Consider the following 25136-nt stretch of genomic DNA (forward strand, 5'->3'; position numbering starts at 1 on the left):
GAGGCAGCTGATAGTATTTCTTTGCATTTTCACTGGGTGTGTTGCTGCTTAATGCTCCTGTCAGTAGGGGCTATCCTGGGAACTTCCCTGCTAAAAGCTGTGTCTGCTGTCTATAAAGAGCAATATTGCAAACCTTGCTCCTGTGACTGTTGATCTTGATCTGCAGAGTCTTAACTCTGGGTAGTTAGAGCGATGAACCTGCTGGCATTCAGTCCTTGGTCTCTTCACTTCTGATAACCAGAGACTTTTATAGCCTGCTCTTTCTTGAGCACCAACTTTTAGCAACTTCAGTTCCTATGACAAAGTGCTGTGAAGTTGCTCAAATCTGGATTAAATTATTGAGATAACAATAATTATTGGGATAATAGGTTTCATATCTTGCTTCCCCACTTCTAAAATACACAATTATAAACAGTCTATGAACTGTAATAAAACAAAACCTTAAAGGCATATTGAGACCAGTTAAGTTTCCATTGGCTTGTGGTGTAGTAATTTTTGGAGAGTTAATTCTGCAATTTTTTTTGATGTGAAGAGAAAAAAGTTCAGAATTGTATTTTAAAATGTTCAGGAGGAATACACATAAAACATTATGTTTAGTTTAGTTTTTCAGTCTTGTAAAACTGGCAATAGCAAGCATTCTGTAGGGAAGTGGGTAGTAGAGCACCCGTATATCTTATCTTTAAGTTTGGGTTTTTTTTTTTCAACACAGGAAAATTTTCAGCATCTCAGAAACCACCTAGAACCCATCTTGATTCATGTGTGCTTTGACACACTGGGTTTTCTTTCCTGTGCAGCAGCGCTGCTTGATTATCTCTGGCTGTGGAATAAAGCTGTAATACTCCTGAGCTGAGGAGGAGAATATAACAAGAGACGGTCTTGTGTGGGTTCCATCTTTTTACCTGGATAGGTGTGTTAGGCTGCTTTTGAAGGCAGCTGTTTTCTAGGAAAATGTTGAAACTTGTGAGCATCCTTTTTGGTGCTGTACTGCTTAGGAAAGCTGCACGGTGTTTTCTTATCTGGTAAAGACTTGCCATAGACAGGTAACTCATGGGAGGTGCTGACTGAAATTGAATTCAGTGCCTTCGCTGTGATTTGTCATGGAAGTATCGCAGGTAACATCTAATGCTTAGTTCTAAGAGGTGCAGCAGAAGAAGGTAAGCCCTAACTTCTAGTCCAATGAAGGGTGCCATATTTGATAAAGGTGAGAGGTAGATCTTGTTTGTTTCAAGGGACCGTGAACTAAATTTTGCTGTTACTATTCCAAATGTTAATGCCTTGGTTGTTATAATGTATATTTCTCAAAAGCCAACCAAATGATGGGAAGAGATAGATTTGCTGGTTTTCATACCCTTCAATATCAGAGCAGGAAAGAGAGCATATCAAGCAGAAAATGAAAGTCGTGATGAAAAAAGCTTTAGTGTAGAGACGTTTTCCAGACCCAAATACAATAATCTGTTATTTGTAAGTATCTTGATTGCTTTAGGTAGCAGTAGGTTGGTGGTTTAAAAACTTTGTGTTTAGTCTTTCAAGTCTTTGTGAATAAATTCTGTCAGAGGTATACCTTAACATTGCTACGACTGTGAGGGCTGTCCTGTGGAGGGAATCACTGTTCCTCCATTGTGGAGCATTGTGAACTTGAAGGTGGTATAACAGTCCTTAAAAGGCTTTTCAGTTCACTGGAAGCTACCAAGTGTTCAAGAGATACTCAATAATTTTTTCATGGGCTTAGTCAGGGTCCTTCAGAAACTTAATCTAGGGGTAATGATGGTCATAGCTTGTTTGACAGCTGGATGTCACTAATTTTCGTGTACCTTTTACTTCTGAATAGATCTAGCTTTTTGAACATAGCAGAAATTCTTAACTTCTTTCATCTAGTCAAAGCTGCACATTTTTTTCCCCGGGTTGTGCATAGTTGGAATTTGGCGCAAATAAAATGTTGCGATCAGGGAGGACAAACAGGTCAACTGGTGAGGAATAGGCTAGCATGCAGGGGACTCCTGGCTTGCCTGGACAAGCTAATCTCATCCCGCTGCCAGTGGTGTTTGCGAGATACCTTGGGCCAGGACAGGTGCCCTGTCTGTCTTGATTATCTCATGTTCTATCTCCTGATGTGGCTTCAATGCTCAGACATTGGGAATTTTTTTTTTTTTTCTGTCTGTTTGTGTAGTGGATGATACAGGACAGAAGAGGCCAATTTTGGCTTTTTGACAGGTGCTTATGTCAGTGGTCCTGTTGATCTCTTTAATGGATATTTGATCACTCAGTACTTCAGAATACTGAATTGGGCGGAGTAAAACAGATGTAATGGCTTTCTGGATGGACCTGTTAATGTGGATTATTCTATGTACTAGTGGTAGATACAAGTCCATTTTTCCATGGTACATTATAAAGTGCTATGACTAAGAGAAGACTGTTCCTTCTTTTTCTGCAGTTCCTCACTGCAGAGCTTTTCCCTTTTGTAATAAATAAGGCAAGGGTCCTACAAACGAATGTCCTTACATTACTTAACTCCAGGTCATCCCCACAGCATGTGTGTTCTGCATGATGTATGCAGTGGGAGACCTCCTTAAACTATGGAAAATAAGATCTTGTAGTGGAAACTATGACAAGGTCAGTGAAAGGTTTTGCAACTTGCACTACTAGTAACAGTGGATGTTTTAATGAAGCTAGCTTATGAGAATCTCCTCTAATACTCTAGGTTAAAAACAAAAGAATGTGTAGTCCATTGAAAATGTGGCAGGTGATACAGCAAATGGTTTCCAACGTAATTTATGTGATTGACTTGCACACAATGTCACAAAGTCATTGAGTCTGTTATGTTTTACAAATGCATTTTTGAAAATTGTTTACAAGTTCAGTGAGAGGTTAAACATATTCTATATCTTCAGATTTTAGGGTCCTAGATGACTAGGAACTAAGTTTTTTCTGAGCCTTCCTTGGAAGCATCTGGTGATGGCTGCTAAACTACTGGGTGATGTGGTGTCAAGACGACTGGCATCATCTATGATCCCTCAGTCCCTTGGTTTCACCAGTTCTCCTTCTGTTTACTTGCTTATAGGGTTATGTGCAAGTTCTTATTTTATTCTGGAAGCCAGGATGCTCCCGAAGCTACCCTTCTCTTGTACAGTGGCAGTGTCACTGCTGCCCAAGTTGCCAGCTATGACCTCAGATCTTGTTTTTCCTTTTCTGAAAACTTGCTGGTCTAGCATCAACTCTGTAGTTGAGCCCAGATACCCGACAGCATGGCCAGTGAGTGGATGCTTGAAAGAGCTGAAGAGAGAGGACTTGCAGGCAACGACAGATGCGATGACTATCACACTCATTGCCCTTGCAGCGAAAACTTCAGAGTGGCTGTGGATCAGCTCTTGAACCAACACAATGTGCAACCTAGTGTATGTGTTGAACTCAATTCCTGGTAAGCTCTGTGCTTTGGGTGGCAAGCTGGTGAATCAGGTGGTGTCCGCTGAGCCACCGAGGTGTCCTAGCTGCAGGGACAGCAGCACCTGGGAGGAGAAGGGTGGAGTGGGCAGCTGGGTGTGGAGGGCTATCTCTGCCCTGGGAGTTTAAGCTGCTGCTGTTCATGAATCAGGGCCTGGAGGCTGACTCTCATTGCAACACACTCCTAAGGCATTGGTTGTGACACTTACCCTGGGGTAGGCTTAAATTCAGAGCTGTCTTATCCCAGTCAGGAATGGGAGCAACTGGGTCGATAACATTCCTAGATCTTTGCAGATACTGGGTGAAGAAGGGCTGAGCTTCACAGGGGTTAGGTTGGCCCTGCCCTGTGTTGGTCCAGCTGGACCTGGCCCTTGGGAAACTCTTGAGCTTGGAAGCCTGTGAGGTGGGTGTGCGGCCTTTTGAAATGTGGTTGATGTGTGCCACTTTTGGTGCTCACCTGACATGAAATAATTTCTCTGCTCCTTTCTTTTGGGGATCCCTATTAGTTTTTAGTGTGACTAGGTGGTGAATCTAACCATAGTGCTGTGTCTCTGCTTTTAAAATTTGTCATAAAAAATGTGCTTTGCTATGCAAACAGTCACTAAAACTTACTCTTATTCACTGTACTCTTCCTTTTGGGACAATTTAGGCTAGAAGTGAATGTGAAGGTTTCCCAATCTTTTCATTTCAGTGCTGTGACACCCGTTAGTCTAAGGAAATGGTTTTTTGAAAAATGGAACAGGCTTTGAAAAGCAGTAGTGCTGACTAAGGAAAAAACCTCAAGTAAGAAGTGTGATAACCTGTTTTATCAAAGTCGAACAGTAACTCTTCTAGTAGCTTATAGTGGATTTGTACTCTGACATAGCCAGCTTTCCCTTTCAAGTGTATCATAGATTTCTTGTATCTAGCAAAGGTCAACTGGTGAAATTATTTTACAGCTACCAGAAGAATGTGCTGCTGCCTGTATCTATGAAGATATGTATTTGGGGAAGCTTGAATTGTTTTTATATATAAAACTATGAAGAACTAGTGTTGAAAGGTTCTTATACACGTGCGGGTATCATCTGAAATTTGGTATGGTACTTATCGTTTTAGGCTTATCTCAGACTTAATATTCACATGTGGTGGCTTTAAATTGTAGTAGTAACTAATAAATGCTGATATTTACTCATGGAAGAACTTACCAAACCAGAGGGTGGGGAACCTGCCAGGAATTTGGGGAGAAGGGCTTGTTGTACGTATGCATAAGGTAAGGAGTGTAACTCCCTATTTTAACTTTACTGCTGGAGTTGAGCTGATTTCATCTCCCATTCCCCTACCCCCAGAGGAGGACCTGCCCAGTCTCCCTCAGAATTCAGTGGGGAATGCTTAACCTTTTAAAAGCTCGGTCATCTGGGAGTTCATTATTAAGACTTATACTTCTGAAAGATTTAATTCTGCTTGGCAAATAATCATCTTCAGGCAGCTAATTCCACTTTCCAGTTCCACTCCCCCTTTGCTCCCTGCTCAGTCTTCACCTGTCGTTTCCCTTTCTTGTGTCTTTCTAATTTGGATGCTTTCTCTAAGGTCTTAGAGTCAGAAATTTTCATTTGGATTGAAATTAAAGCCCCTAAAGACTTAAAGCATCAGACATTTTCATGTTATGTAGCAATAGTCCTGAGACAAAGTAAAAATAAACATTGGAGGCAGCACTTACCTGTTCCCTAAATAAATACATTTTTGGAGGGTGAGGAGAATTTATTTTTGTTTTGCAAGTCCTTTGAAATCTGTCTGCATGAAACATCTGCTGCGTCATATGTAAGAAGAGAAGGCCAAGAGTAATAAAGCATTTCATTAATGTTTAATAACATAGTGATTAGCAACCCAGCAAATGTCTTATGCCCGTGGGAGATTGGAACTTATTTGATTAATAGATTAATTGCAACCTGTTCCGGTTGTGATTGCAGGTGTAAGTTTCTATAGATGTTGCAGACTCCCTGAGGACTGATGTTATAGGCATACTTATAGTTACCTTCTTCCTAGTTGAAGTGTTAAAAATCAAAACATGAGGGAAAATCTGTCTGCTGATTCTATAAGAGGAAAATTATTTTCACTGTAAGAGTTTTCCAACAGAGATCCTCTGTGCTACCTCTGAAAATGAATGGCTATTATCTCTGAAAGCATAGGGCTGCCGTTTAGAAAATACTTTTCCTTTCAATTATTCTTCTTCCTGCACTTTATTTCAATGTTACAATGGACTTGAACCATCTCTCTGAGTTTCAGACCTCGTTCTGTTTTTTTCTAACTTCTGTCTTGGGAAATTCCCGCTGTATCCGGACTTGCCGCTGGCAGAGCACAGTAGATGCTGTAGAACTGAAACATAGAAATGAGCTGTTCATCAGGTCACAACATTTGAAGCAACCACTTGAAAATGATTTAAGTGAATTTCAGGTTGTGGTCTAGAAGTGACATGATGCTGGAAATCAATTTGCATTCCAAGTTTATTCTCAAGCTTCCTGAGCTGGCAGGATTTTAGAGGTGGTATTAAGTCTGAGCGGCTCTCGAACTCCACTTCCATTCAAAGAGGCAGCAACTAGCTAACAAAGAATTTGGCTTCCACCCTTCAATTAACTGCTGAGATACAGGGAGGAAATGAAAGAAGAGCCAGCATTTTTCCTCTGTTCTCCCAGGGGGTTGAGGCTGCTTGTATGTTCTCTTAAGAACACAAATAAGCCATTTCTGTCTCCAGTTGTAGGAAACTGTTACAGCTGTACTAAGCCCAAGTTTTCTGCCTAGAGACTGTGTCCTGCATTGGCAAGAGCTGGCTGGAGATGACATAATACAGTGCTTGCCATTGCTTACTGTGTGGAGGAAGAGTTAGGAAGTTCAAAGCACGTGGTCCCTTCATAAGAAGGGAGGTAATGTCTGAGTTCCTTGGGGGCAGTAATACAGTAAAAAGAATTAACAGGGTGGAAACAAGGTATGCGTTGGTATCTCAGGTTTTCATCCAGTACGCCTTTCTGTCAGCTCACTCATTACTGGGTTCCAATCTGTCTAGTTCATAAGGGGTTAATGAAGTCTGGCCCACATCTGTGGTGGCTGTGTGACTTTTTGCTTCACTCATTATTCTAGAGCTTTAGTTTGAAGCACGTTTTTTCCTCTTGCTTCCCCGTCTGCTCTTTAATTTCAGTCAAGCTGTAATAAATCATGGGTTTGGAGGTTGGGAGTGTGCTGGTGGCCCCACCTACACTTGCCTGAACCCTGCGCCTTCTGCTTGCCCTGGCCTGGCCCCAGCTCCAGCCCAGCATGCTCTGCCCACTGGCCTCTTCAGGCAGGTCCTGCCTGCTGCCACGTTCAGAACTGACGCTTTTTGCCCTGATCTGTACCCATGCCAGGGCTGAAGGTCGCTGTGCTCAGTAATAAATTTTGGCTAGAATACAGCTGACGCACGCGTTTTGCACCTCTGACTCTTTTGCAGGCCAGTGTTTCAGAAACATTTTGTGGTGCAGCCCTGCTGTGTGTCTCCATTATTTGTTGCTTCAGGATCTTAATTATCAGATTTTTACATGAGGACAAATAGTGGAAAGTTTGGCAGTGTTGTGGAACTTGGTAGAGAACTGAAGCTGGGTTTGGAGCCTTCGCATTGCTTTTAGTTACGTAGTAAACCAGAGCATGATGCAACTGCAATTCACTGGGTTGCAGAGAAATGCATGCACAAGCATTCTGTATCTTGGACCCCCCGTTTTGGCATCCTCCACTTATCCTGCTGGCGTGACACAGTGCACATGAACTTATTATCATGTTATACGGGGAGGGTTGGGATTCCCATGAACGGCAGGCAGGAAGAGGTGCAAGGAAAGGGTGGGGGGTGCGAGTATTTAAAGCAGCAATTTTATATTTGTGCTATAAACTGCTGATGGCTATCAGTGATTTCTTTCTTTTTTTTTTTTTTATTCTTAGGGAAGCCCTGAATGTCAACAATATATTAATTAGTATTGTATCTATGTCTCTAGGACTTTTTGGATGGTAGAAGTCAAAGCATTTTTACAAATGCTAACCCTTGAAGCTGCTTCTATGCAAAGGCATGTGTTACACATTGGTAGAGGTTGGAGCAGGACACGATATCTGGACTTTCTGACCTGTGTGTTAGGCCTGCTGTGGGCTGCAAGTATTTAACAATCCTTGATGGACCCGCACTAACTGGGTGGTAGTTGTTGTGGCATTACAACTCTTGGTATGTCATGGATACAGATATTTAATAAGCAGTATGTTTGTTGGTATCCTCCTGTATTTCTGGATTAAAGGTTGTGATTGTACGAGTTTGAGACTAACCGGTGTGCTAAAAATGGAGACCTTCCCAACTTAGATCTACTGGTGTTGGAAATACCCCGTGGCTGGCAGGAGAGGGAGAGTGGGGCTTTGTCTTAGTCTGCGCCTCAAATGTAAATGAGGAAAACTGTGGTCCCTGTTGACATTTATCTCTGCTTGAAATTGCTTGCCTACAAAATGGACTTTTCATGGGTGGCTAGCTATTGATGACTGGCATGGGCAGATTCCCAGCCCAGGCCTCTGTAGTTAAGCCCCTTTTGTACTACTTTTTCCTCCAAGCGCTGATTTATTTCAATGATAGCTCGAGGCAAAGAGAGAAGAATGTAGGAATTAGCCTTTATTCTGTAAAATGCCTGAATTATCATATATCTGTGAAAGGCAGTTAGTTCTGTGAGCCATAGAATAACTTCTGTTGCTGACAGCAAGACGATGTTAAAAGTAGCCTCATAATTGATGGTGTTTGCAATCCACGTTTGGAGGAGTGGGTCAGGCAGCTTCAGGAATTTTTAAAGATGATGTACAGCTTTTGTCTTGCAGTCTGTCCCACGGAGCTTCGAATAAACCAGACATACTAGGATTGGAGCTTTGGTAAAGATATTAGTAAAAATATGCTGCTCTTGGTGATCTCCCTACCCCTTGATAACCTGTCAGGTGCTATTTCTGTACCACAGGCAGCTTATGGTGAGTGTGATGGCTTCCTTTGTGGTCTGGAGTGTTTTGTGTCAGTATGTTTTACAAAGCTGAGCCTAGGAGGGATGGCTGAAATGTTGTGCAAGCAGCTGTCTCTGCAAGGCATCGAGCATAGCTGGCTGGGATCGCACTGAAAGACCTTTGTCAGCGTGTGCCTGCTGCCCTGTGCTTGGAGTCCAGCTTTTTTCTTGTCGTGGGAGATGGTGAGGATAAAGTCTTCTTCCTGCTGTGTGAAAATGCTTTTAAATCTCTCAGGATCTCAGCCTGAGCCTGTTCTCTGGGCAGGCTCAGCAGTGCAGTGGGTGAAGGTGAGTGGAGGTGACTAGTCATTCAGGCTATTCAAGTGGAAGGAAGCAGGGAAGAAGAAAAAAAAAGCAAGCCCTGCTGCTTCATCACTGCCTTCATGCCTCCCGCTGGAAACTAGTTTCTTCCCCAGCTTTACCTGTGGCTCCTGCTCTGGCTCTTCCCTGTGGGAGAACTTTTAGTGAAGAATAAGAAATGTGGTAGAGTGGAGAAAATTGTGATGGAAGCAGGAGAAAGGAGGAAACTGAAAATGACGTATGGTAGAGGAGGAGGCTTGCATATACTGAGAAATATGGATCTACCTGTGCTGCTTCCATCCATCCTGTAATGCCAGAGTTCATGTGACAATTACCCTCCATTTTTTGTTTTTTCCAACCTGACAGAAGAATGCGAGATCCTGAGCTTCAGCATTTGAAGGTATTACCCCAAGAAGAATAAAAATTAGCTTAAAAAGTGAAAAAATTAGAATTAACTTTACTTGTTTTAAGCCAGAAGACTATTTCTGAGTTGGTGTCATGGTTTAAGCTGGGCTGGCCACTAAACCTTGTTGAAATAGATTGGTAGCTTATCCCTGCCTTTCCATCAAAAAGATATCCTCTCTTAAAAGGGCAAGACGTACATAGTCGTATCCACGCACAGGAACCAGGTCATGTCCTTGGTGTGAGATAAGGCAAAAATACAAATTTCTAATTTCTCCCAGTTCATATGCTTTGAACGTAATCCTCAAAGAACCTTGTTGAAACTTTAAACAGGCATTTCGGAGGGGGGAAAAAAAAGAAGAAAAAAAAAAAAAGAGCAAAACCCAGCATATGCTTTAGCTAAGGAAGATCAGAGGAATTATCTTTTGAACTGAATCCAGGTGATACTGCTACACTTAATTGGGTATATATTGATAATGTTGTGCTGACATGAGCTGTACAAGACCTTCCACCTTCATTTGCTCTGGTCCAGTTGAGGAAGTTGCAAGTCCATAAGGCATTATCTCTGATCCAGTCATTTTATCCTCTTTTGTAAAAAGTAAGGGGGAGACAAAGATACATGTTAGGTGTGATGAATGCAAACTGGCACAGCTCTAGAAATGTCTGGATGGAGAGGGACGGAGTGTGTGTGTGGGGGTAATAGATTACAGTAGTGATGCAGAAATGATCTTGGGTTTATATCAACTGCAGCATTAGCACAGTTAGGACGAATTGGGATTGTAACTTTGGAAAGAAGGCATGAGTCTTCATGCATGAGCTTTATTGGCTATGTTTTGAAGTTATAAATCTGATGTTGTCTTGGCAATCTTTAACCAAATCTTTAACCTTGACGGACACCCACATTTCTTCAATATAATGAACAGATACAGGCAGCTGGGGCTACGAAAGTTGTCTTCAGAAGTGAACAGTGTTTTGTCATGTTGGGTTTGCTTCAGTTCACTAACTAGTGAAGGGCTCAAATGCACTGGTTGTAAAGCACTCTTCTGGAGTTCTGTCTCAGCAGCCCTGTGCCTTCTGGATAAAGAAATCTTTCTTTGATAAAGAAAGAAAACCGCAACAGACGTTTGCTGGGTAGTCTGTTCATAGTCCTGTTGGTTTGCAGCTTCTTGAAACGTGCTGCAGGAGCCCTGCGTTTCTGTACGAACAGAAGCGTGCTGGGTCTTCTCTCGCGATGAGGCTGGTGCTGGAGGGTGTTGCTTTCTGCAGTGCTTACCAGGCCTGGTACTCTCATTCAGTAAGAAGGCTAAACCCTTCTCTGCATGTGAATGGCTGGGAGAATGGGAAAGAAGAATCACTTCCTCTTTGAGTCTTTGACTTTACATCCGTGTCTCTTGGAAGACAAAAATGATGAGTTAAAGATAAGTGCAAGCTTTATGTTTTCGTCCACCCTGCATTTTGATCATGCGCTGTCAGCCTTTCTCATCAGCATGTGTTAAAATGGTTTTGTTTTGCATTATATTTAGGCATGTGCTTTCTCTCTTGTACTCGGTGTAGGACATCTGTCACTGTTCAGTTCACTGAAGGTTCCCTGCTTATAATCTGGTATTTTTTCCCCCCAGGGCATTTGTGCACTGATAATTAATAGCCCACATTATAATGTGAAAAGGCTGTTATTTATTTAAGATATATACAGGGAAATACATGGTAAAGTGAGACTACTTGAATTATTTGAGAAAAATTCAAATCTTTAAAGCATCAGTCTGTTACATGAACATCAGTAGCTGTTCCCCTGCCACATCACTTGGAGCTTTGCAACTGTTCGAGTATTTCCAGTTTTAACTCCACCAGAGTGATGATTAGAAGTCAGCTTGGTTTTAAGATGGCTGAGGTGACTATTTGACTAAGCTGACAGTCTAAATTTGTTTTATTCTGCCTAGTCACAGGATGTGAGATATAGGTTACTGTGTAACTGGCTTATAAGTTATCCCTGATATTAGCACCTCTTGAAGCACTGTTTGTGCAGCTGCAGCAGATGGTCAGGATGAGAACCGAAGGAGATGGAGCAGAGTGGAAGGCATCAAAGTGGGCACAGACTGTGCTTGTGCTAGGATGAGACACCAGAGTATAAATATAACTTCAGCCTAGTATTAGAGTAACTTCTGCTGATATTTTTTTTCCAGTTTATCCAATCAGCACATACATACTACCTAAAGAACATGAAGCGATAACCGGACTTAGAGTATATATGGGTATTTTGAGGAACTACTAGAGATATTGCCAAAATAATAATTGCACATTCATGCTTAGTGCATTCATGTTTCTTCCAGTAATTCCATGAGATAAAAGGTATTATTCCTATCTTACCTCCAGTGGGAGAAAGGGAGGAAGAAATTAATTGCCTTGTGTTGTGCTATGAATTGCTGGTGGAATTTGGTCGAGGTGCTGGAATTTGCAGTGTTAAGTTCAGTCCTGTAGTAACACTGTTTAGGGCTGTAAAAGCCAACTGGAGAAATTAATCTCTTGTTGTAATAGCTATTTCAGTGACCGATGCGGTCTACAGCCATCCCTACTTTGGCTCACTGTTGAAATCTGCCCCAGGGAAGATTGTCGTGTCCAGGGAGATGCAGCTGAGCCGGCAGTGGTGTGTGGTTCAGACATGATGAGAGAATGGTCTTTCTGTTGGTCTGAAGTCTGAACTGTGCCATGCATCATAGGAACCCCAGCCATGACTCTCAAAATTGACTTCTTTTTGATAGCATTTTGTAAAGAATGAATAAGTGGAGAATGCTTGAGCTTCTGTTCCTACCAGGGTAACGCTTTTCTCTGTGAGATGAGGTGTGTTGACGAGGTTATGTGATGAAGCCTGTACTCCTCTTTCACAAATTCACTCCATGGGATTTCAGGAGATACATGAAAGCCTCAAAGGTCTCTCCCTGCTTTCTCTTACTTTCTCTCCTCATTCTTCAGGATAGAATAGGCCTAACAGACTTAGGCTTTAATCGGTTCAGAAGCCAGGCAGGCTCAGGGAAGGACTTGCTTTCTTCTTAACTACTAGCTGGATAATTGCCAACTGATAATTGTGTGACATGTCACTCGTGTTTGTAAAGACCTGGCTAATACTGAAGTATTTTTTCAGTCAGTGGGTGGCAGGGATGATAGGATTAATCATACTGCATCCTATCTAACACCTTGGTTTTTAAGGCTACGTGGCTTAGAGGAATTAAAAGCGGAGTTCGTAGCCATGTTCACATTAGAAGCTCTGAGTGGTTCTTGCGGAGTTCCTTATGCTTTAATTGTAGTGATAGGTGCCGTACGTGACCCTCTGATACATAGACTACGAAATCCTTATTTCGACAGTAGCACCACACAAAGTAGGTGTTAGCTTTGTGCATTTAAGTATGAAAATGTGCAGTGGCTAAAGAATTTTCTTCCCAAATATTCCTGTAGTTGGGCCAGAGTTAATGTTGCTAGTAGGACCAGTGTATTAGTCTAGTGTATTGGTCCTAGCTAGCTAGGATGCATGATTAGCAACCCCGTGATCCAAGTAAAACTTGGAATTCCTTGAAGCTACGGATTCTGTAGTAATTGAGGAAGGAAAAACAGTGATGTGACCATGGGAGAAAGGAGTATGGTAGCAACAGCTGTGGGATGAAGTGTAACAAATGTAGCTGTGCTAACTTTACGTGCTTGTTTTTATTCATATCTGCAATTCAACCTTTCACTCATTTTTGTCTATTAGGCTGTAAGATCCCTGATTTGTTTAGGGGTCAGTTACCATGGATATTGCAGTAAAGTCCCCAGCTTATCCTGTTTGTAATGAAGTTATTTTTTATATTTATGTTTGCTTTTACATTGTTTACATTATTTTTACAGTCTTCAAGTGTGATAGGCTTCCAACCATTCTGGCTGATATATTTTTGTAAGATCAGAAAATAAAAATAGAAAGTTAATGTTTTACTGCCTTTTACCACTGAAACTTTGGTAATGTAAGAAGGTAATTCTTTTATTTTGTGATGGATTCATGGACCTTTATTTTGGAGGGAAAATGTACTCAAAGATGTCAATATCCTCAGTGATAAAGTAACTATAAGAAAGACTAATAAATGTGTGAAAGCTGTTTCCTCTTTTCAACTTCAGTTGTTCTTTGGTTCCTTAGTTTTGTCAGCTCCTATATTAAGGAGTATGTGTGTATATATATATACACCTATGTATATTAAGGTGTTCATTACAGTACTGTAACTTTGTGAGATAAGAGTTTTTCTAATTGTTCGCTCTTCTTATTTCAGAACCGAGAGCTCCAGATTATGAGAAAGCTGGATCATTGTAACATTGTCCGATTGCGTTATTTCTTCTACTCTAGTGGAGAGAAGGTAAGAAGGAAAAAGAAGGCAATGCCTTCTTGTAACCATCTGGGGTACAACTGAACTGTTTGATTTTTCTAGAGACAGGAGTGTGAGGATAGTAGATGTGATAACATTGAGAAAATGCTATAGTGGTGCCCAACAGATCATGCTGGAGCAGATCTCTTTTAGTATGAAGGTGTGTGGTCCATGAAGAGTAGTGTTATTAGTATAGCACAACAATAGTGTAACAGATTTGCATACATACCACTTTTTTTTTTTTAATTTAGTGGAGCACAGCTGGGCTTCATTTGCATGTTCTAGCACTACCTTTCCATATGTGCAGATATGTTTTCTAGGATTCAGCGTTAAGCACTCTAGTCACTTATGTGACTTTTCCCAGACTCAGTCTCGGTGTGCCTCTGTCCCCCTTCCTTGTGCATCTGTTCCTTATACATGCTGAGTTTCAAAGCCCAGAGGAAAGGATAATGTATGATCGCATGATTGTATCATTTTTTAGAATGCTTATGCTTCAGAAGAAGGGTCAGATAGCGGGATTTAATAAATCTGAAGTAGACACTGCCATTTATGTTTTCTTTCAGTCTAGGTATAGAAGTTCCTTGGGCCTTTTAAAAAGGGATTACAAGGTTTTGTTTTAGTATGAAATTATAACAGCTTCCTTGTCTACGTATGTATCAGCATTTTAGGAATCATAGGAGAATTCAGGATGAAGTGCACCTCAGGATGGTATCAGGTCCAACCTCATGCATAAAGCAGTGTCATCCATGAAGTCAAAAAAAAAAAATATCTTTCTGGCCCATGTGGGAGTTAACGTAAGCTGTGAGGTGGGGAAATGGGGTAGATGACCTTCAGAATGTCTTCTGATCTTTTTATATATGGTAATAAATATTTATATAAATTATATAATAATTTATATAAATGTTATAATTTTTAATTTTTTTAAGCAGGTCACGTCACTTGTTGTCTTCAGCTGCTAGTATACATGTGTCCACAATGCTGTAAAGGACTGTACACTGAGAGCTGATAACTACTGGAGGCCTATTAATGGCTGTTGCCATAAAGTGGGTTAACAGAATGGAAGAGGCAACCCACCCACTTCGTGGTCTTTGGAGCTAGGGAAGGAACTGATATCTCCAGGATGAGTTGTTGGTGGCAGGTCACTGCAGTCTTGTGCACTGCACAGAGAGATAATTGGAGGAGCTCTGTTGTTACCTCTGAGAGGTGTTTGTGGGGGGACCTGTGCCTTGCCCTGTGCCTATGGAAAGCTTGCAAAGCCACTTTGCAGGAATCAAGGAGAAATGTGATTTAATTTTAAAATTTTTTTTTTGGATCAGCCCTTTCCCTTCCTTCCTTCCCCTTGCCTGTGATAGCAAGCATTTCCAGTGTTATATGGTCATTGCTGTTCTGTTGGTAGTGCAGTGTAGTTTTTTTTTTTTTAAACTATATTGTGCTCATTTAGCATACTACTAGAAATTCCTCAAGCAGCATTGACTGCAAGAAGGGAAATACTGTGAAGGAGGGCTTCATTTTGGATTTTTTGTTTGCTTTTTTAACCAGCTTGTAACTTGGCTAGAGTGAAGCACAGTTTCATGAGACAAGCAGAAGACAACTGCCTTATTGAATAGCTTTCAGAAATCTGCAAACAGTGGAAGTGTTAAAACTTCTCAGAACACTGTTCCAGAAGCCTTTGTATAACAGTAACTTGAGTAAAACTCTTTTGGAAATCTTTAACTTGATGTTGAGCTTGAGACTGGATTTTCCACTTTGCTGTTTCAACTCCACATGGCTGATTCTTGGCAATGCTAGTTTTGTTTTCAAAAATGTGGTCTCTATCCATGACCAGTGAATCTTGATGCTTAAGTGGGCAATTTTCTTTCAAATTTCTTTCTGCTCTTCCCTTTCCATGCCTCTGCTCTGTGCTTTTGAGATTTCCACTGTTCCCCTGTCGCAAAATGGGACAAATGTGAACCAGTCCCTAAAGCAAAGCTGCACCCAGCAGAACATCAGCAGTGTAACGTTGCAGTTCATATTGCAAGCTCTTTTTGTAGTTCAGTACAAAATGGTACCTAATTGGCTTGCAACTGTTTCCATGTAGGTAACGGCATGTGAGGATAACTGTGTGTGAATTTGTTGACTGCTATTTGGGAAAAGCTCTAGAGAGCAGCCAGTCAGTGTTCTGAAGCTCACCTGAGAAGGAAGAATAATGCTTCCCAAATTGACAAGATCAGAAGTAGTAACAATTAACACGTTTTCCTTCGTGTTGCCCTTATAATCACCCTGGCTCTTTGGAGAGTGGAGGAAAAGGGATAAAACTGATTTAGTAACTGGGAAGGACATGTAGGAAGCAGTTGCAGATTTAGATGCTAGGTATCCAGTGCTTTATATAACATGATTCTGGAAGCCAAGTCCAATGGGAAGAGTAATGCAAAAGTCCAAGGAACGTGTAGCAGAAAATGCAGTAGCATAGTGATGAGTGGGGCTTGCAATTGTTGTCTGTCTTCATGAAGAACTTAACATAAACACAGATTAATGGCAGTAGACTGTTAATTAAGTCTAGCAGTGGTGGGGAAATTTCAGAGGTAACTATTATACTGCTGAAATAGTTCACCAATGAACTTAATTTTGATACACATATATCAAGTATTCTCTTGCATAAATGTTTTCATGCTGCAGTGATCATTCCACCTGTTTGTTCCAGCTGAAGTGTTCCTTGGACTTCTCCCTTCTTCCCTGGTGTGTGACACCAGGGTCTCTAAGCCCCAAGACTTTTCTTTCTTTGTGAGTTGTTTGTTTGGGGTTTTTTGTGGGTTTTTTGGTGTTTGGGTTTTTTTTTTGGCAAATATCCGAGAAGATTAAATGTGTCTCGATATAGAGCTACCTCAAAGGATTTCTCCAATCCAGTCAGAATGGCACTCTTGGAAAGCCATGTGCCTATTAGGCATAGAATCATAGAATGGTTTAGGTTTGAAGGGGCCTTGAAGATCATCGAGTTCCACCCCCCCTGCCATGGGCAGGGACACCTCCCGCTAGACCAGGTTGCTCAAAGCCTCATCCAGCATGGCTTTAAACACCTCCAGGGATGGAGCTTCCACAACTTCTCTGGGCAACCTGTTCCAGTGCCTTACCACCCTCAAAGTGAAAAATTTCTTCCTAATATCTAATCTAAATCTACCTTCTTCCAGTTTGAAGCCATTCCCCCTTGTCCTATCGTTACATGCCCTAGTAAAAGTCCTTCCCCCAGCTCTCCTGTAGGCTCCCTTTAGGTGCTGGAAGGCAGCAATAACATCTCCCCAGAGCCTTCTCTTCTCCAGGCTGAAATAAGTCACTTTAGTTCACTTTAATTGCTAGGCATTTTTAGGCACTGGGCAGTCTTAAAACTGGCTTTTTTTCTAGCCAAGCGAGGAGTTTAATTCTTGATTAGAAAACTGGAAACAACAGAAAATAGCCTCAAATTGAAAAACAGTTCTAAATAACACTTGGTAGTAAGACTATTCCTTAGCTACATTAAAGTTGCAGCTAATGTGTAGAGATTTGGAGCTCTCTGTTCACTTTTTCTAGGGGCTATCCATGGAACTGGTTGAAGTGTTTGAGCTCCCAACTTTTCCTTTTCCTTGTGGTAAACTCTCCTTCTTATGTCTCACATTTGCTTAAACTTTCTTCCTCCTTTTGCGAAAAGCAATCCAGCATTAGCAGTGAGGAAATCTTGTATCAAGCGTGGCTTTGATTTCTTCTCCCTTATTTTCTGTGACTGGCTGACTCCTTGCCTGAGCATCTTTGAATTTGTGTTGCCATTACATAGGTATACCCTGTATAGGGGTGTGTGTATATATATATGCACGTACATGCATGCACACACGTATGTTTATACCTTTATATTTATATATAAGTTGTTTTGAGTACTGACTACATATTAATCATGTTTGACTAATGGTTCCTAGTTTAAGAGAGCTCAAAGAGAGCACGTAATATGTATTAATATCATAGTTGACAGGGTTGGCTTTCAGGTTGCTTCTATAAACTATTTCCTCCTCACTTCTTTCTTTTTGTAAGTTTACAGAGGTTTGTCAGACCTGTTGGATAGCCCAGTTCTTTCAAAAGACTCTTCCTTAATGAATTTGCCAGAGTAGATTCTGATTTCTTATTTTTTCTGAGGCTGTATGAGATATCTGATAGGAGGGCACCGACTTTCATACCTGTAATGTGTTTTTCAGTGGTCCAAAACCTGTAATTATAACTGGTGGAATAAACCAGAGGGGAAGAGAGAACAACCAAATAGTGGCTGAGTTTTGTATGGAAGACTCTCTTGGTGGAAGTAGTCATGAATCTCTTCCATGCTGTATTTCTGTGCTTTGTGGTTTTCTACGTAACCTTTGGAGAAAATGGGCAGGATTATAGGGCTAGTCAACTCTACTGTGCGTGATAGTTTTGGTATTCTGCCTTTCGATAAGGTCTTGAACAACATGCCTGGTTTGCCTGTCAGCTTCTCACTGGGAGATCAGACTGTATTAGGAAGGCATACATTTCTGGTCTAATTTTTGCTACTTTTCGTTAATTTCATGGACTTCCTTGCATTTAGCACAATATATAAATGGAAATGTTGATTTGCTGAAGCAGGGGTGGATGGTCTTGCTGCATGTCCTTTTCAGCCTAATTCTGCTGAGAACGTTTTGAGCCATGTTCCAGTGGAGGGCGGACATGGATGTACCAGATAATCACTCTGGCTCCTTTGCTGATAGTATTCCCCGATATTTTTTTTTTTTTTTTTTTAATAGCACGACCTAACTTCTTAAATCAGTGGCTGCTGAGTAAAATTACTCAGCTGTGTAAAACCTGAAATGAGTTCCTGATCCTTTTTTTTTTTTCCCTATTTCTGATTTAGATCTTTATTTGTGGTATTTCATAACTGTCGGGGTTTTCTTGTGTGGGTGTTTTTGAGTGTTCAATAGTCTGATCGATCCATATGTGTGCCCAAAAGAGGAAGAGAAGTCACTGGAGAGGTTTGTTCCTGCATCAAATCATATAAAATTAAAGTAAATAAGTTTTTGCTGAGTAATTGCATGTCTGGTTATGTAAATTTTTTGTTTCCCCTCCTCTTTTTATTTTTCCCCCTCTTTAAAGTGGCTTGGTATTCAGAGTAGTCAAAGCATATATGGAAGCACAGAGAGATCACAAATAGGCAATATGCTGACTCTTTTTTGGAGGCTGAGCTGGCCCTTCTGCATGCTGTAATTGATTTCTAGTCTTATTTAACCTTAGCTGTAAGGGCATGCAGCCAAAAGTCCATGAGGACTCAGGATGGAAATTTACTCCTGTAGACTTAGGCTGAGGTTTAAAATAAACATGCAGGAGATCATGCACAGCAGCTTATAGATGCAGCTCGCGTGCGCTTTGGCAGCAGTGTATTAAACTGAATGAAGAAATTTAGAAGAAGGGAGCAACTGGCTTCTTTTCAAGTTTGGGCCCTGCTTAACAGTTGGTGTTTCTCCAGGTTCATACCCCTGTTAGGAAGAGATATATCCTCCGCCTTTAAAGAGGCATGAACATCACCATCCTGTCTTGGAGTGTTTGGAGGCGTCCTCACATAAGGACCATCAGTTCTGTTCCCTGTTAAAAGGGAGTACTTGTAGTTGAACGATTTGGTTTCCTTAATGAACTTGTTTGTTTTTTAAAAAAAATTGCTGTTGTACAAAACATTCAATTGACATGAGCCTTGAGCCCAATTTCAAATCGACAGAGCCTGTGTGAATGTTTTGCACGAGCCTAGTAATGTGCTGAAGGGCCATCACTAGAGATGAATTTAGTCACTATGATCCATTTAATCTTTGGCGGATCTGCTGTGCTGTCAACAAAGGAGCAATTAATGCCAATTATGAGGAGTTTTGTGATGCTGGTATCTCTAGTCCTTGCCTGAGGCCTGCCAAGCTCATTTCAAAAAGGGCACCAGTCATCAGATAATGATTATCAGTTACTGCTGTTAGGGCTCACAACATGCTGGGAATTTCCTTAGTTGTAGTTATGAGCAGTCTCTGTTTTTGACTAAGTTGTGTTAATAGAAATAGCAGTCTTGTCTGCCTGTGGTAAGGCTTTGCAAGAGCGAAGTAGACAGCAGTGGCTAGCTCCTCAGTGTGGTAGATGATGCAGTAGAAATGGGAAGCGCCATGATTTCTCTGTAGACCAGTGAACTGTCCAGTACATCCAGTTGCGCTTCTGTTCTCAAGTCATTTGTCTACCAATTGTAGCCACTGCTCTCGTCTTCCCATGTTTGGTTGTTAGGAAGGCAGCTTTTATGTCCTGAGGCAGGCATATAGTTTCAACCATTAGTGTCTATTATGTTGCCTGGTTTGCTGTCAGGGATATATCCCAATTCAGAAACTTCCAGTCAGTCTGGAAGGTAGTGTACAGGTGTACAGGTAGTGTACATAGCGGATCTCCAAAGACTTTGCTTTTTGTTTTCATGGTAAGGTATGTAGGACAGCCCAGTGATCGCAGCGGCATCTGTGAATTTTCATCTTCCAATAGAGTTACTGCCAGCTTATGGCGCAGTCCCTGCTTGGGAGCTGGGGTTCAAATATCCACAGATCACCTACGTAAAAGATCACAAATCAATCCCACCTTTCAGATGCTGGGCGGCTGTTTCCAACCTCAGAACTTTTTTTCTTTGGAAGTACAGCTAAAAGCTTACGGACTTGGGTTGGCCTACATGGCACCAGGCTTGCGGGTATCAGATGGGGTTCACCTTTCTGAACGGGGAAGAGGGTTTTTGCTCACAAGCTAACAGGGCTCATTGACGGAGCTTTAAACTAGGCTTGAGGGGGAAGGGGTGGGCAATATCAGGCTTGCCTGTGACAAGCTGTGGGATGACAGGCAACTTTTAGAGGGACAGGTTGCTAGTAAGGGCCTGCAGCCTGATGCTCTGAGACATGCTGGCTATACTGCAGCACACTTGAAGTCTTACGGAGATGAGACAGGGGCTTCTGAAGTAATAAGAGCCAAGATGGAAACAGTGGTGACATACCTCAAAGGAATTAAGGCGTGTTTCTCTGAGAAGGTGGCATCATCAACAGCCCAGCTAAAGTGCCTCTACACCGATGTGCCCAGCGTGGGCAACAAACAGGAGGAGTTGGAAGCCACCGTGCTGCTAGAAAGCTACCACCTAGTTGCCATTACTGAAACCTGGTGGGACGAATCCGATGACTGGAGCGTGGCTGTCAATGGCTACAGGCTGTTCAGAAGGGACAGGTGAGGCAGGAGGGGCGGAGGCATTGCCCTTTACATCAAGAAATGGATAGACTGTGAAGAGCTGTTTCTGAAGAACAGCCACGAGCAGGTTGAAAGCCTATGGGTAAGAATAAGAGACCAAGGCAACAAAAGGAACCTTGTGGTTGGTGTCTACTACACCCTGACATCTGCTGGAAGAGTAACACAGTGAGCTGTAGACAATCCAGGAGACTCCTGGAATGCGTTGAGAATAACTTCTTAAGCCAGGTTATGGGCAGTCCCAACAGGAGGGATGCGATACTGGACCTGATGGTCACCAATGCAAGTGAGCTAATTGATGACATCAAGATTGGAGGCAGCCTGGGCTGCAGTGTTCATGCACAGGTGGAGTTTGCAGTCCTGAGTGGTATGGGTCAGGGGAAGAGTAAAATCAGGACCCTGAATTTTAGGAAAGCTAAATTCCAGCTCTTCACAGAGTTGGTCAATAGGACCCCCTGGGAAACCTCCCCTGGTGACAAGGGAGCAGAACAGAGCTGGCAGATCTTTAAGGGTGCCTTCCATGGAGTGCAAGAGCTCCTGATCCCCAGGCATAAGAAATCAGGAAAGGAAGGCAAGAGACCAGTATGGCTGAGTTGAGACCTGCTGGTCAAACCAAAGGGCAAGAAAGAAATGCACAGGCAGTGGAAGTAGGGACAAGCATCCTGGGAAGAGTATAGGGACACTGCTTGGTTGTGTAGGGATGGCATCAGGAAGGCCAAGGTGCAGCTGTTCTAAAAGAGGTAGAAAGGAGGATGATGGGAACTACTGACCTGTCAGCCTCGTCTCTGTACCTGGGAAGATCATGGAACAAATCCGCCTTGAAGCTATGCTAAGGTACATGGAGGACAGGGAGGTGATTCAAGACAGCCAGCATGGCTTCACCAAGGGCAAGTCCTGCCTGACCAACCTAGTGGCCTTCTATGATGAAGTGACTATATCACCAGACAAGCTACAGATGGCATCTAACTGCACTTCTGTAAGGTGTTTGACACAGTCCCCACAATGTCCTTCTGTCTAAACTGACAAGTTATGGATTTGATGGGTAGACTGTTAGGTGGATGAGGAATTGGTTCGATGGTTGCATCCAGAGGGTAGTAGTGGTCAATGGCTCAATGTCCAGATGGAGATATGTGACAAGTGGTGTCCTTCAGGGGTCCGTATTGGGACCAGTACTGTTCAATATCTTCATCCATGACATAGAGGAATCAAGTGCACTCTGAGCAAGTTTGCAGATGACATGAAGCTGAGTGGTGTGGTTGACACACCTGAGGGATGCGATGCCATCCAAGGGACCTGGACAAGCTTGAGAAGTAGGCCCATGTGAACCTCAAGAGGTTCAACAAGGCCAAGTGCAGGGTCCTGCACCTGGGTCGGGGCAATGCCCAGTATCAATACAGGCTGAGGGATGAAGGGAGAGCAGCTCTGCTGAAAATGACTTGGGGATACTGGTGGATGGAGAGCTGAACATGAGCTGCCAGTGTGTGCCCACAGCCCAGAAGGGCACCTGTATCCTGGGCTGTATCAAAAGAAGTGTGGCCAGCAGGTTGGGCAAGGTGATTCTACACCTCTTCTCTGAGGTGAGACCCCACCTGGAGTACTGCGTCCAGCTCTGGAGCCCTCAGCGCAGGAAAGGCATGGACCTGTTGGAGCATGTCCAGAGGAGGGCCACAAAAATTACTAGAGGGACGGAGCACCTCTCCTATGAGGACAGGCTGAGAGAGTTGGGGTTATGCAGCCTGGAGGAGAGAAGGCTCCAGGGACACCTTATAGCAGCTTTCTACTGTCTGAATAGGGCCTACAAGAAAGCTGGAGAGGGGCTTTTTATGGGGGCATGTAGTGATAGGACAAGGGGTAATGGCTTCAAACTGGAAGAGGGTAGATTTAGACTAGATACAAGGAAAAAAATTTTTACTCTGAGGGGGGTGAGGCACTGGAACAGTTTGCCCAGAGAGGTGGTAGATGCACCATCCCTAGAAACATTCAAGGGCAGGTTGGACAGGGCTCTGAGCATCCTAATGTAGTTGAAGATGTTCCTGCTTATTGCAGGGGTGTTGGACTAGGTGACCGTTAAAGGTGCCTTCCAACCCAAAATATTCTGAGTTTATAGGGCATAAAATAAACAAGAATTGGTAGGGATTCCCAAATTCTCTTCGTGAGTGACCTTTTTCTTTCCTATAGTCTCTTTTTAGTGGGAAAACTATGACAAAAAAAGAATTCTTTTTTTTTTTTTTTTAAATGAAGTGCATGACCTAAGAGCCTTAGACTCTTTCAGTGATGAAAGGTAGACAATGCAAACCGACTGTCATAGAACAAGACCCAGGAAAGCTCTTAAATCTGAATTATATCGGGAGGCTTGTGTTCTGCCCTTATGCTACCACCACAGCTGACCCAGTTGGCAGTTCCTATGTATATGAGACCGTGCTATGTTGAAGAGGAATGAGCGTTACAGAACAATTTGGTAAGTTTTGACAAGTAGGTATAGGAACAGAAGTCTTGGGACAGATCTCATCATCAAAAGAAGTGTGGCCAGCAGGTCAAAGGAGGTGATTCTGCCCCTCCACTCTTGTGAGACCCCACCTGGAGTACTGCATCCAGCTCTGGAGTCCCCAACATAAGAAGGACATGGACCTGCTGGAGCCTGACCAGAGGAGAGCCACGAGGATGATCCAAGGGCTGGAGTACCTCTCCTATGAGGAGAGGCTGAGAGAGTGGGGCTGTTCAGCCTGGAGAAGAGGAGGCTTCAGGGAGATCTTATTGTGGGCTACCAGCACCTAAAGGGGACCTACAGGAGAGCTGGGGAAGGACTTTTTACTAGGGCATGTAGTGATAGGACGAGGGGAAATGGCTTTAAACTGGAAGAGGGCAGGTTTAGATTAAACATTAGGAAGAAGTTTTTCACTTTAAGGGTGGTAAGGCACTTGAACAGGTTGCCCAGAGAGGTTGTTGAGACCCCGTCGCTGGAGGAGTTCAAGGCCAGGCTGGGCGTAGCCATGGGCAACCTGATCCAGTGGGAGGTGTCCCTGCCTATGGCAGGGGGGTTGGAACTCGATGCTCTTCAAGTCCTTTCCAACCTAAATCATTCTATGATCTCAGTTTTCAAACTCAGTTATCAACAGCAGTGGAATAGGAAAGGAGATACTTTGCCTAACATTTGCAGTACTAATAGAAAGTATTGTTATCTTTTCAAACACTAAAGTTGAGTCTTCCAACTGCTCTTACTCCCCTGCAGTTATCTGTGTGAAACTGCAGCTATATGTCTGGGCTTACAGCTCCTTTACTTTGGTGGCAGCCACAGCTCTGTTTTGAAATAGATGTGGTTGTAAACTGCAAGTTAAAACAGGCACATGTGGCCACTGGATGTCACCATTCTTTCATAGAAGTAAGGTCAGCTACAGCATTTTTTGCATTTTCAAATTTTTCCAGTGTGTCATGGCTACTCAGTAGTTAGAGTAGGAAGGCTGCAAATTCTTGCTTTGTCTTTGAAAGCGGTTCCAAAGTCTTTGTATCTTTAATGTGCTATGTCAGCCTTCAAGATAAGAGAAGGAAGGTGGGTCTCTCATGGTGCTTGATAAGGGTATGTGAAGTGCATGGTGGCTGTAGCTTTAAGAAAAAGTAAAATAACCTTTTTTTGAGTCTGGGGCAAAAACTGTGTGACTTTGAACCTCACATGTTGTCTAAATCTAGAAGGCTAAGCCAGGGTGAAGGGCATATCTTACCTCATGCTGACACTCTGATGTTTAAACAATGCACTTCGAAAGAAGGCATAATCTACGTGAAATGCTAAAATGCATTTTCTTGCTTTCCAACTCCAAGTTAAATTCTTCAGTGCTTTTTGACGGAACCCTTGCGTAGCTGCCATCCTGTCAGTAACAGCTCTGTGTGTAGCACCTACCTCTGAAACATCATCAGTGGGGTGCTGTCATACAGTAAAGAAAACATGATCCCCTTGAGTAAACTGACTGGCTTATTTATCTCGTATAGCCCCCATACTGATTCCTTGGGATAATTACAATAAGTGCATTTTGGAAGCATATTCCTTAATTGTAGGTTTATCACTTGTCTCTGTGCTTTTACCCTAAATAGGCAGGTAAAGTGAGGTTCTTCAGAGTGCAGTTCCACATTTATTTTTCCAAGTGTGAAGTTAGCTTAAGAAATTCCTGTATTGTTCATCTCCTCTCAGTTGTGCTCATACATATTCACATGGGGTTCATATGAAAACTAGTTTAATTAAATAACCTGGGATTTAAAAAAAAGAGGGGGGGGGAGGGGGCAAAAAAACACCTGCAAACCACACCAGACCCACCACCACACTGTTACTGATCTGCCAGGAGATGAAAACTGAAATGAACGTGTTGATCAC

The 25136-nt window shown here is 42.5% G+C and overlaps 1 protein-coding gene across 1 annotated transcript in view; it reads left to right on the top strand.

Moving 5' to 3' along the window:
* Nucleotides 1–25136, top strand: part of GSK3B (glycogen synthase kinase 3 beta) — a 99927-nt gene that overhangs the window by 14123 nt on the left and 60668 nt on the right. Inside the window, exon 3 of the mRNA XM_009879945.1 lies at nt 13445–13528. Coding sequence (XP_009878247.1) covers nt 13445–13528 — 84 coding nt within the window. The remainder of the gene's footprint in view (nt 1–13444; nt 13529–25136) is intronic.

This window comes from Charadrius vociferus, unplaced genomic scaffold (assembly GCF_000708025.1).
Source record: "Charadrius vociferus isolate BGI_N301 unplaced genomic scaffold, ASM70802v2 scaffold162, whole genome shotgun sequence".
Lineage (NCBI taxonomy): Eukaryota > Metazoa > Chordata > Aves > Charadriiformes > Charadriidae > Charadrius > Charadrius vociferus.